Source organism: Triturus cristatus, chromosome 7 (assembly GCF_964204655.1).
Source record: "Triturus cristatus chromosome 7, aTriCri1.1, whole genome shotgun sequence".
In the NCBI taxonomy this organism is placed as follows: Eukaryota; Metazoa; Chordata; class Amphibia; order Caudata; family Salamandridae; genus Triturus; species Triturus cristatus.
In genome coordinates, this window is record NC_140590.1 from 583,622,880 (window position 1) to 583,636,946 (window position 14,067).

General features: G+C 44.5%; 1 protein-coding gene across 2 annotated transcripts in view; it reads right to left on the minus strand.

Moving 5' to 3' along the window:
• Positions 1-510: 510 nt before the first annotated feature.
• Positions 511-14,067, minus strand: part of CA10 (carbonic anhydrase 10 (inactive)) — an 812,800-nt gene continuing 799,243 nt past the window's right edge. For both annotated transcript variants that reach the window (XM_085614410.1, XM_085614411.1), the window contains exons 8-9: positions 5,174-5,348; positions 511-1,558 (exon numbers count right to left, since the gene is read on the minus strand). In XM_085614410.1, coding sequence (XP_085470536.1) covers positions 1,536-1,558; positions 5,174-5,348 — 198 coding nt within the window. In that variant the 3' untranslated portion in view covers positions 511-1,535. The remainder of the gene's footprint in view (positions 1,559-5,173; positions 5,349-14,067) is intronic.

Here is a 14,067-nt window from a genome sequence, read left to right on the forward strand (position 1 = left end):
ATATATATATATATATATATATACATATATTCACTGAAAAAACCATAGGTTTCACACACGTTATAGTTAGGAATGATAATTTACAAAACCTTGCAAATTCACTTAAAAAACCATAGGTTTCACACATGTTATAGTTAGCTGTACATTTCACTCGTAAAAAACCAATGAAATTCCACGTTATAGTTAGATCAGGTAACTATAACTTGCGCGACCGCAATCCACAATGTGTAATTTCAGATGTCATCATTGATGTCATGAGTGATGTCACTGACCATGTCATGAGTGATGTACTATGTGACGTCATCAGCAGTTTATTGTGGGCGCGCAAGTTATAGTTACCTGATCTAACTATAACGTGGAATTTCAGCTAACTATAACATGTGTGAAACCTATGGTTTTTTAAGTGAATATATATATATATATAGTATCAGAGAAAATGACTAAAACACTGGTGTTGTATATGAAATGGTTCAGTAAACCCAAACCTATTTATTAGATTCAATGCTCAAATACAGAAAATTCATGGAGGATAGTAACTAAACACACTGGATTACCATTACAAACAAAGAAATGGCATTATGCTTCTTGAGAGCATTGTGTTCTTCAGAACTGCAACACATGGAAATAGTTCTAGCAAATTGCATGGTGATGTTCATAGATTTGTTAAATGTAAGAGTTTACAGAATGGGAGTTGATGATCAACAGTAAATTTCAGCTGCTTTTGTTTGCACCGAAGTCTTGTGTGCTTGAGGGGTAGAAAAAACCTTAAACAGAGAAATTACTTTGCAAATTGTTTTAACATAATTTAATGAACGTCAGGAGAAACAAACGTACAGGAAACTGATACAAGTATACTGCAGCCACAGTAGACTTATTTTGAGGAATGGAAATAAATCAAGCACAGCTGTACTACATTAACTTAAGCACATTTATTGATATTGTTAACATTAATCCAACACAATGATCGATCAGAAATCGAAAAACTATAAATGGACAAATATCGTTGTGAAAAAGGGAAGTATTAATATATTTTCTAATTCTGTGGCAATATAGTTTCAATACTTATCTCTTGATATATCCTTTACTTAAATACAATTCAGGATGCATAGCCGTCCTTGTTAACTTCCTTGTTCTGTATTCATAGAATCCGTTATTGATACAGTAACGTATGGAGAACTTTCCAAATACTTCTTGCGTACAGAACAGAAATCCATGTAGTCGTATACCAACACAACTGTGTGAGAATGTCAAATGGCTGGAAGGCTCAAAATCCTCTATATGTAGCTGAACAAGCTCGAGGAAACGTTATCCAAAAATCAGACTTAAATATTGTCTTTCAAGACAGATCCTATGAATGAAATTTAAGCTGATTTGTCATCTTTGCAGTTTTTGTTACTCTTTGCAGAAAGTTTGCACATGTTAATTCCCATATAGCGTACAAAATGCAGGTTATTTGCACTGTTGTTTATAGTGATTCCCATGGAACTGTAGCATTTTGTCGAGGCTGTGGTTCCTTGTGGCACTGTATATTGCGATTACTTCAGGAGCCATTCATTAACTGTAAAAAGACAGTGAAATTAACATTACGGTTAAATATTCATTTTCCGCTCACATTTTGACAAGCTTGATGACTGAGGGCTGTTTGAAATTACTATATATCATAAAACATACATGACATGATATTTGAATATCTTGAATGAGGAATGGTTTAAAAATGTAATCCTCCACATGCCATACAGGTGCTTCAGGGGCTATAATGAGCATGTATGAATATGGTTTATAAATAACACATCTATAGTATGTCTGCTTTGTACATCTACCAATGAACACAATATCTGGTCTTTAAGCCCTCTGGCTCTGCACTTTGCACCAGGCAGTGGTGGAGGTAGTAACGACCATTTAATTCTTTTTGCACATCTACATTTCATAGAACAAAAAAATATTGTTAATAAGCACTTAATGTTGATCTTTGAGTATTTTTCTGTGGCCCTTTACCATTATAAAATCAGAAACAATGTCAGTGCTGCATAACTCACGCTGTTTAATAAGTATGAACTTCTTTTGCAGTAAGGACATGAGGACAGCAAACTTCTCCAGGGCACAACCAGTCTATAAACCCTGGGGGTTTGAAAGGGCTCAGTTGGGACCTAGTGCTCAAATAAACTCTCAGCAATATAGATGATCCTGCAAAGAAGGACTAGAAAGGATGCTGAGAGGTATCGTAGAGGAAATTGAAAATAGATTTTCTACTACTAAATCTAATCTTGGGACTCGGCTAAAGCTGAGTCCCTGAAAAAAGGTGAAAAAAAAGGGGGGCAGGCTAGGAATACCCTGACACCTTAGCTCTGGTGCTGGGACCCACCAGGGCAAAAAAGCATTTAAAAAAAAAAAAATTGCTAAAAGATTGTGTCAGATCTGTGACTCTGGCAAGAATTAAGAAAGAAAAACAAGGGCAGGCTCCCACACTTGTTTTGGAAACAGCCCCCAGGTGAGCCAGATCGAGGGGGCATTGTTTAAAAAAAAGGAGGGGGTTCACGGCTCCCCTCCTGAGCTTATTGGCGCCCCATGGGCCACCACCTACCTAGGGCTTTATTCATAAAAAAGGAGGAGAGCACACGGTGCCCCCTCCTGAGGTTCTATATGCCCCAGGGACCACCACCTCCCCAGTGCAAAAGAACCAATAATTGGCCGCTGAGTGAACCCCTAGAACCTGAGGACCACCCCCTCCGGGACCAAATACTTTTAAAACAATGGAAGAGGAGCCACGTGGCCTCCCTTCCTGGGGCACATACTGACCCTGGGGACAACAAAGGAAAGGAGCTGTGCGGGAAATCAGCAGTTACAGTTGCGTGAGTTAACTATTACTTACACCCCCACAATGCACTGCTTATGACCTCAAATATTACATCACTCATGACATGGTCAGTGACATCACTGATGACATCACTGAGATATCTCAAATGACATAACTCATGATATCATCCACAGAACCACTCACACATCCTCTCACACACACACACAACCACCTATACACCCACTCACACACCCACACAACCACTCACATACACATTCACAGACCCACACAACCACTCACACACCCCCTCACTAATCCATAGTCACTCACACACCCACTCACAAACACAATCACTCACTCACCCATACAGCACTCAAACAGCCACTCAGTCACCCATACAGCTACTCAGACACCCACTTATTCACCTATACAATGACTCACACACCCATGCAAACACTTACATACCCATTCACACATCCATACAACCACTCACACACCCGCTCACTCACCCATACTTACACTCACACAGACACTCACTCTCCAGTACAACCACTCACACACTAACTCCCTTAACCAAATGCCCACTCAAACAGCCACTCACTCACACAAATGGCCACTTACACACCCAGTCACTCCCTCAAACGGCCAGTCATACACCAACCCATAGAGCCACTGACACATCCACTCATTAAAGCATACAGCCACTCACTTACCCATAACACCACTCACACATCCAGTTACAGACCCATAGAACCACACACACACACTCACCCCCCCCACACCCCACACCATTACTCATACATCTACTCACACACCCACACAACTACTCACACACCCACTCACACACCCATACAGCCACTCAGACAACCATTCCAAAGGGAATGCATACAGTCACACAGCCACTCACATAATGTGTTTGAAGTAGTATCACTCATTAGTAGTTCACAAAGTATAGTTATTTCACTTTGTAGTAGCTTAGTATGTATCTTTAAGTCTCAGAAACGTTTACAAAACACTAACACTCACTGGATGATGTCAACAGTGATGTCATTTGAGATGTCATTTGAAATGTCATCAGTGATATCACTGACCATGTCATCAGTGATGTAATATGGGAGGTCATAAGCAGTGCATTTCAGGGCATATGTTATAGTTAGCTCGGGTAGCTATAACTGCTGAACGTCTATGATTTTTGTATGAGTTTAAATCTGAGACTAATTATAATGTCCTTGTATTCTTTGTTTTTTTAGTGAATATATATATGTGTGCATGTAATATACATGTGTAATATATATGTATATTATATTATATTATTTTGATATATTTCATTTATATTTATTTCACAAATTATATTCTAGGTGGAGGGCATGTCCCTAATTCATGCTCAGTGACTTGGACACTCACCTCATATTTGCAACACACAATGTGTGTATCTGGCACACACATCCTTCGCAGGACAGAAGCACTATCCATTGGGCACACCCTACTCCATTAACCATGAGTCATCATAGTGTGGAACCCTCTTCTCCCTGACCTGCATTGTATGTTGAATTGTGTATAATGGTCAACTTTGTAGGTGATCTGAACAACTCTCCTCTTGCAGTGGAAAGCTGAACTACACATATTTGCCAAGGCAGAAATGGATACAAATATACACCCAACAACAGACATGTGTAGACCCCGATTGACTCTACATTGGGAATTGCTACTTAGGGCTGTCACCCACAAGATAGGCAACAATCCACGTTAGATGGTATGCTATATAGCCACATGTGATCTTTTGCACTCTTTACTGTTCGAGAGAAGTTTATTATAACCGAGTCCAGGACCTGACATGTTTGAAACATGAGCTGAGATGCAATGATATGTGCCAATGTCTCAATACTATATCGTAGCAATTTAGATGAAGAAGAGTGATGGGTGCAGTGTGGGTGGGGGAGTTTTGAGTACATCTGTTACAGCGAGATCTGGGAATTTAGACAACTTCAGATTACTAGATCATTGATACTTCACTATTGGATGTGCTTACATGTTGTAGTATTTATATGTAAAAACACAATTCACACTGTTTCCATGACAACAAGAGCTGTTATGGAGCACTAATAATGTGACTGTTGATTTTATACTTTGTATGGATTAAAACAAAAACAAAAATCAATTGTAAAAAATTAATTTCCTCCTACAAACTCGCTTAACACAAACACACTTGAGTTCACTTAAAGTCATGTCGCCATACCTCATACCTCATATATTAACGTGTACTTGTATCGTAAACATCCTTTTATGGCCACTTAGAGGATCCCACCTGCTAACTCTTCCTACTGAGCATCACTGTCATGTTACACTTGGATATGGAGTTATTCATTGTTCAGTACATACCTCTATATTGAAGTTTTTGTGCTCTATTGTTTGGGCAGTCTTTCCCTTGTAAACTAAAATTGATGTTAGTGCGAATACAACGGTTATTGAGAAGCTGGACGGGTCTGAAATTGTCACTCATGCTCAGAAATATCTGGGTAGGCTGATTCTGGCTCAGAAGTCTTAAGGAGTCCATCTGCAGGAAACAAGAAGAAATAGTTTAGTATAAATGATAATAAGGGTGGCCATCTGTCAGAGATAATGCCACTGTCTTTAAGCATGGCTCACAAAATCTCACAACCTGAGCTGGGATATGCAATGCAGCATTCACTGATAAATTGTTGCCTAAGTATCAACCATTCTCTCTCTTCCTCTTCCAGGGCCACACCTTGTTGTCTTATACCCTTTAACGTCTCTTCCCAATCGACTATGTGCATTTCTTTTACCATGATTCAAGCTATGCAATTGCCTACTGGAAAAAGATTGCTTATGGTGATAGCACAAGTTTGTAACATAAATCATCTGTTTGTTTTTCATAATAGCGAACTACAAGGCATAATTTTATTATCTACATAATCATAGTCCTTCTGCAAACTTTTTTGTATATAAACTAAAATCTTATTGGTTTCGCATGATGTTTCCAATGTATTTTAATTCTGTTCGACATATCATATTTTGTATTTCCTCAACTCTTCCTTTACTTTTTTAAAGAGAAAGACAATAAAGATGAAAACATTTTATGTTTTCTTCTCTCTACTTGTCTTCCTAGGTTTTGAACAAAACCTGCTTTTTTGCTTGTTGCTGGATGAATCTGGATTTCTGATAGACTTCTGGCCACTAATTCCTCACCTTTTGAATATTCCCCAGGCATCAGACAACAGTACCTCTGAGCATGAGTAGGTGGTGCTGTGCAGCTTCACCTGATGCAGTGTTGCTCCAGAAATGACTTGCAGAGTCTATTTAGGCACTTCTCCCATACACTGTCAGTTCCTTTCTTTTGGCGCCTCTAGACGTAGATAAGGTGCTATATCTTGTCTCTTTGAGACCCTTACCTCTTCAAAATCTTTTTATTTCAGTATGCAAAGGAAATGCCACCTTCTGAAATGATAGGTTTTATGCACTGTAGGGACTGTCACAAACAAATGTCTGTGACACATCCTTATCAGATGTGCCTGTGGTGCTTCTGGTCGAGTTGCAACTTTAGGGCCTGCAGTGATTGCCTGTTGATGAACTTGAGGGCTATTTGAGAATATGATGCAAAACTTTACATTGCCAAACACTGAAAGAGTCTGTGACATAACAGGTCCATGTCAAAAGATCGGTCCAAGTCCTCTTCCAGATCCAGAAGTAACAGGTGTTGTTCCAGAGGATGATCTTCATCTCAATCAAAGGTGTTGGGTAAATAGAAGAAAAAGAAAAAGAATTCTTAAAGGGACTTGCCCCATACCCAGCACCCACACTCTCCGGCGAAGGTGGGGATCAGCACTATACATCTCTATCTCACTCCCAGTCATTGAACCTTGGAGCCTATCTCACAAATTGTCGCAGCACAGCTCAAGTTTCTGGGGCCATCTGCCACAGATAAACAGATCAAAAGAGTTAGGTGAGGCCATTCTCTGACTCTTTGTAACCTTGGTGAGTCTGTCTGGCCTGCGTTTGGGCCCTACGGAGCCGAGAAGATCCCCATCTGGAATATTGCTGATGGGCTCAGCCTGGGTGCCAGGTGGACTTTGCACGACAATCCCGAGGCCCCCTCCAGCTCCATTTCCAACTCTGGCATTGCGATCCACGCTGGTTCGGATACTTTGATGTTGATGCTGACTCTATCGATGCTGAAAACACAATGCTTATTGTCATTTCTGAGGCAAGTCAGGCCTGGATCGACCTCAACCGAGGTTGAGCTCAGCCACTGTAGTGGCTCGACTTCCATCACTCAATCTGCCACCTCCACAAGGGGGAACACACGCCCTGCATTTCCTGTTAGGCATGGATTGGGACAATGACTATAATGCAGATGATGAGGTTGGACAGCCATATCATGAAGACAATTAGAATGATGACCTGCAGGAAGCTAGTGGCCATGATACCTCCCATGAGTCTAGGCTCCTCTCACCCTTTGGTGCTGCCAGAGGTGAGCACTTCCTATGCCATGGTAGTGCATAGGATGATCGAATTCCTTGACCTCCAGCTCCCCTCCTTGGAGGTCAAGACCAATGTCCTGATAAGTCCTCTAGTTGGGGCAAACACCCACTGAGCCCTCCTTACCTTTCAATGAGGCACTTACAGATACATTGTTGGGGCGTGGGACTTACCTTATTCTAGCCCCCTAGTGAGCCGCTACATCACACTTCACCACCGCCCTGCCCAGGGTGACCCTGCGTTTTTACCCCTCCGCTGAAAGCTTGGTGGTGCAGACATCTATAATCAGGACAAACTCATGCACATTTCCAACTACTCCCTCTGATAGGAAGCCAAAACAGGTTGAGATATTTGGAAATAGAGCCTTTTGATCCACCAGAGTGGCTCTTAGATCAGTGAGCGCATGATGCCTCCTGGGAGGCTATTCCATCGCCCTTTGGGATTTGATGGCTTAAGTTCCCCCAAGTGTTTCTGAAGATCTCTGACCTGTCCTTGCTCATCTGGGCTATAAAAGATGGTTGTGGCGTAGTCAAGTTCACAATTCATTGAGGCTTGGACACCACGGATTCCATTGGTTGGGCCATTGGCACTAGTGTCGCCATTCTCCGCCCTGCTTGGCTGTGGTCAATCTTTTTTTTGGGGCGATGTCCAGTCATCCCTCATGGACATTCCCTTTGGTTGGATTTGCCTGACTGGGGACAGGGCAGATTCTGCTCTTGAGACATTCAGGGCAAGTAAGGCTATGGCACGTTCCCTGTGCTTATCTGCTCCACCTTGCCAACTGCATCAGCTCTTTTGCTTCTTTCGTGGATTCGGCAATGGTAGCCCATATTGTCAGCCATTCCAACCTCAACAAATTGCCCAGCAGTTTCGCAGTCAAGGCTGTGGTGCCTACTGCCCCACAGTCAAGATCCACAGGCCGCACAGTCTACAGTCCTCCTGTAGCCCCACCTGTCAAACCTTTTTAGAATGCCCATAGTGCAAGGGTGCCTGTGTTGGGGGGAAGATTGTTTTTGTGCAGGAAGGTCCCCCTTCCTGCACATAAACACTCTTTAAATGCTGTTTTGTAACTTCTATGTGTGCTGCTTAATGCAACCTAATTTCTCATGTTTAAGACCAGGTTTTCCCGGGTCTTAAGTTGGGCGCTGCCGCCTATTTACGCTGCCCTTGTAAATAGGAGGCAGCGTCAAAATTGTCAGTTGAGGTGGAACGCCCACCGCAACACCCATTGCCCTCCTCTTTCATGTTAAATACGGCATTGAACGGTGCCTTATTTACAAGGCGTTAAGCCACATTAAGTGGCTTAACGCTGCCTTGTAAATAAGGCGAGACCCCTATCGCCATCACAACGTCACTGAAAGAGACGTTGTGGTGGTTATAGGGGCTTTTAAATATACCTTCCCCTCAGTGTCAACGAGCTGAAGTCACACTTGACTCCTTCTCAGATGCTCCTCTTCATCAGAGCCATTCTGGACACAGTTTGGTTTTATTCTTTTCCCACAGGAAAGAGAGTCCTGGACATTCAGGCTATGATCCTGATCTTTCAGTCTCACTCTTAGATTTCAGTGAGGTTGAATGTGAGACTGCTGGGAATGATGGCCTCCAGTATCCCACTGGCCACACACGCCAGGTGACGTAAGCGGGCTGTGCACTGGGAACTGAAGACTCAGTGGGCCCAACATCAAGGGAACCTCTCCAACTACTTTCAGATTTTATAGGAAACTGCAAGAGATCAAAAATAGTGGTTGCTCGTGTCGGCAGCAGACCCCCTCTCTGTTCCCCACCCAGAGCTGACAGTTCTGACCAATGCATTGCTTCTGGGTTGGGGTGGCCATCTGGGAGAGGCGGAGAGCAGAGGCCTTTGGTCCAAATCAGCCTTCCGGTGCTGAATGCCATCCACTTGGAATTGAAAGCCTTCCTTCCATCAATCAAGAGGAGACTGGTACAGGTGTTCATGGACCATATTGCTGCATGCAGTACTGCAACAAATAGGGCGTTGTGGGGTCATGGACCCTGTGCCAGAACGCATTGCGACTCCCAAAATGGCTGGACCACCAAGGAATATTCCTGGTAGTGAACGACCAGGTAGGATCGTTGAATGCCAGGGGGTACGATCCCAGTCATACGCGCCTAGCAGAACATGAGTTGCAGTTACACTGGGAAGTGGTGCAAGGTCTCTTCTGTGAATGGGTAAAACCTTGGGTTGATCAGTTTGTCACAGCCGAGAACGTACAATGTTAGCCCTAATGCACGTTGGAGTTTCAAAGGGTCTCTCGCTTGGAGAGGTGTTCACCTGTATGCTTTTCTGCTGATACCATTCCTGCCCCTAGTTCTCAGAAGATCAGGACCAAACGGTCGCAAGTCCTCCTAGTGGTCCCGGAGAGGGCATGGAGAGTATGGCATCCAGAACTCCTGGGTTCACCATCTGTTCTCTGATCAGACTGCCCTCTGGGAGAATCTACTGTCACAATAACAGGTAGGGTTTTGCTCCTGGGCCTTCACAATCGCCACCTTTATTCTTGGAGATTGAACGACAACAGCAGAACACCTTTGACCTTCCCCTGGAGGTGTTTTTGTCATCTTGGCAGGCTGGTGTCCCTTGACAAAACACTATACGTCTGTTGTTGGGACAGATTTATGACTTGGTGTGGAACTCTGCAGATAGACCCCCTCCAGGCACAAATGTCTGACGTTTTGTTTGCATTTTTGCTAGCTTGGCAAGGCTCTGGTCTGGGCGTAGGGTACCTTTTGGTTCTTTTAGCCTTTTTGTGGTTGCTGGATCAGCACTCATGCCAAAGTGGGACCTTAACGTTGTCCTCACATTTCTGGTGTGCACTCTGTTTCAGCTGTTTCCCAGCTGCCCTTGCAGTTTCTCACCTTCAAGACAGTGTTCCTCATCACCTCTTCCAAGGCACCTGGACACCCAGCTTGCCACATGCCTGTGGTCTAAAGTTCCTGCTTGTTCCAGACTGATCCAGTGACACCACCGCTCACTCACCATTCTTCCTGCCAATAGAAGCCCCGCCCACCCAAGGACCTACCTAATGAAGGCTGCAGTGTGACTGCACAGCGGGTGTGCCGATGGTGCGCTAAAGTTAAGCCCGTCTGCATCTATCTGTGCCTGGACCACATCCAACAATTGAGTTCAACGCAAGGATAATATACAAAAAGGGTGAGTGAGCAGGACGTGACAGGATAAAGGGAAATCAGCTGATTTCCTTACTACAGGCAAATGACTTAAAAAGTGACTTTTCAATTTGTGAAGATGCAGGTAAGCAGAAAGCCACAATCAGAGTTACATCTCATACTCCACAGTAGGATACAAATAGAGTATAGAGTTGAAGATGTATGTGTCGACGACGTTTCAATCCCAATTGCGGTATAGGGATCTCATCAGGACTAAGCGGTAAAACAAGTGCCTGGGAAGTTGCTGGTGGGGTAGGCGACAAGGGCCTTGGTAACCCCGGATAATAATGGCAGCGGTAGGGAGGGAAGCCGGAGATGAAAAATTTCAATTCTGCATTGGTAGAGGAATAAGGGACGTTCCCAGCCGGGAACAACCAAAATGGAGCAATAGCGTGTACAGGCCTGATAAGGTACCGTGTCAAGAATGGGAAGCAGCAGGTAATGCCTGCAATCCAAACACCTCGGAGCTTGCGAGTCACTCGCAACCTCCGAGGTGCTTGGATTACAGATATTACCCGTTCCTCTACAGCGGTGGTACTACCTTGATTACCCGACTTGCTGCTGCTTGAACTCAATTGTTAATTAAAACCGTATTTTGCATCAATACAATTATAATACCACTTTTTGATTACTAAATTGTGATATTGTACTTATCCAACTTGTATGGGACCACTGTTCGCTTTAGCATACTTCCACCCAGACTATTAGGATCTCCTTGTTCCTTTTTTGGACCACATCAAACGCCGCGACCCCTGGCCCTTCCACCCCCCGAAGATAAACCATTGCTGAGCTCTTCCCCCACGACCCCACAAAAAAACTCTGCCGCTGCACCGACCCACGCTCCGCGGTTGGACCTTTCACCTGCACCCACTGCCACTTCACCTGTGACTGCACACACACTCCAGCCCCACCCCAGACATACCACAGATACCACCTGACAAAAACACAAACTCGCATGCACCCTTCACAACACACGCTCACTATGCAAGCATTCCACTGAATTATGGGACCTCATCACCACCCGCGCATCCAACATCGAAAGATGGCTTCCGTGCAGGAGCACGGCAGAGAGGCTCCCAGAGTCGGCGTCATTAATTTGTAAATACCCTGCCGTTACCCTACCAATGCCCTGCCATCCAACAACAACTTTTCATCTTGACTCTCACATGAGGATTGTCTCAGCCCGACTGACAGTGCCCTCCACACAGCCTTGTGACCTCATATTCTTGCATCAGCTAGCCTGCCTCGACGATGACGCTGGACATCAGCTTGACACTCAGAACATGATCTTAGAGAGCAGTGAATCCTGCTTTAAGACCTATCGGAGATAAACAGAGTGCACGCTGAGACCACCATGAGTGCTGCGCCCGGTTGCTCTCTGTGGCTGTGACTCCATTGCCCTGCAGTCCAGATGCCCTTCAACGAAGGAACTGGCTACAATCATGCAGCTGGGTGAGCGTCCCCTTGCCCTAGGGCTCATGCAGACAGGAGTGTCGGCAGACGGAGTGCTAGACCGGCTGCGAGCTGCTGTGGCCGAGGGAATCAGACCGCCCTATGCATGGAGATTTACAGCTTTCTCAGGTGAGACTGAGAGCGAGCACAGGGGATCGGAGCCAAACTGAGACATTTCTCCAATGAATGGGTTCTGCAAGGCTTGTATGCCTTCCAGTGGCGGCTGACTGCGGGCCTGTGAGACCTGATTTTGGGCACCCTGATGGCTGTAATGTGTCTTCCGTCTGCCTTTGATATTGGTCTAGAGGGCCAGAGGAGTAGGGGTGCGTGGGTCGCATCACTTTTTGGTTTACAGTGGTGAATGGGAGCTGGCACTGAACTGATGCCGATTTGCCCCATGCTGCCTTAACTACAGGACAATGTGCTGCCCTCTGCAACAGTTGAGAACCAACCGGGGTGGCTGAATTGGCCACGATATCCCTTTCCTAGGGGTGAGCGCCACTTCTGGAGAGTTCTAGGCTCTGGTGGAACAACCTGTAGGCTCTGGATATCGAAGGTGAGAGATTTTGAGGCCATTTTGATGCCTTTCTCTCTGGCCAGCACTACACCCTGTCCTACAAAATGGCTGAAGCTAAAACTAAAAGAGGACTACTGTCTCAAAGAGCTCACGCTAAAGGGGGGGCGGCCATCTTGGAGTGGTGATATTAAGTTTTCTCCCTGCAACACTGAAAAAAGGACTACACTCTCTTATGCTAACAAGACAATGCTGGAGATTTCTGCACTCAGGTAGAACAACCTGCGTGCACTGGATATCAAAGGTGACATTCTTTTTTATTTTAAGGCCATTCTAATGCCTTTCTATCCGGTCAGCACTACACCCAGTCCTACAAACTGTCCGAAGCCTAAACTAAAGGAGGTAGAAAGAGGACTACCGCCCCCCCCCCGAAAAAAAGCTCACACTAAAGGGGGGGGCGGCCATCTTGGAGTGGTGATATTAGGTTTGCTCCCTGCGACAACTGAAAGAGGACTAGACTCTATTATACTAACAACACACTGTTTCCCACCCAAAGCTTCCATATTATAATAGGTAATTTCGCTTAGCACCACAATTAACAAAATATATGTATGTGTATGAATATATACGTATGTGTATTTAAAGGTGGTATTTTCGACTATCCTCTGGTGGCATCTAAAAAACGAGCAAGTGTATCATTACACAGCGCTCTGATTTCTTGAAATCTAAAGGTGTAATATTACACTACTCTCTGGTGACACATCAACATCGATCCTTGATCTTCTCACATCACTTTTAAACTTGTTGCTATCCTCACCATGGCACAACCTACCACTAGCTCTTCTGGCATCTTGGCACAGGTAGGTCTTAATGCATTTAAGATTGCCTACCCCCTTAAACTTTCTAAGAAAGGGGCAAAGACCTCAAGCACAATCTGCTCAAACGATTCCATGAAACACTCATCTCGTATACCTATTTCAGCACAACCTGATTTTCTACACTACCAGAAGAGCTCAGTGGAGAAGAGTCTTAACCTCAGCGCTTCGCTCCAAACCAATGAATAAAACCCCTCATGGTATCTGAATAACCATATTACTTTCACCTAACTTTATTCCTGATCTTGCCATGTCCCTCTGCCATAATGGAAACATCCTTATACAAGCTTCCGACCAGAATCTTGACTGCTTTGACAGAATCTTTTTGAGGATTAAAAATACACTTAATGATGTAGTCCCTGCTAGTCTACATAATCAAAGTCTCCCCTCAGCTGCAGAACCTTTTGTGTCCTCCTCCTCCGTATTCACCTACTCCGCCTCAATCCCCCCAAGCCGGTCTGACATATCCCCCGACACAGATGGTGAGTGTAATACCAACAAACCTAACCCTGATAGGTTAATGCAAGTCTCCCGGAACACCCAAACAAGTGCTTTTCCTACCCCTCACTCAGCCTCACACTCTAGTACTTCACCTGTGAACCCTCAATTTCCCGTCTCCTCTCCCAGTACCTACCCCTTCTCACAGGATAAAGCCCTTTGCCCCCCACCAAACCTCCTTAAGGGTTGTCTCTCCAACTAGATCTCCCGAGACCTGCCGTCCACAATGCCAACCCTCCCTCATTGAGGAT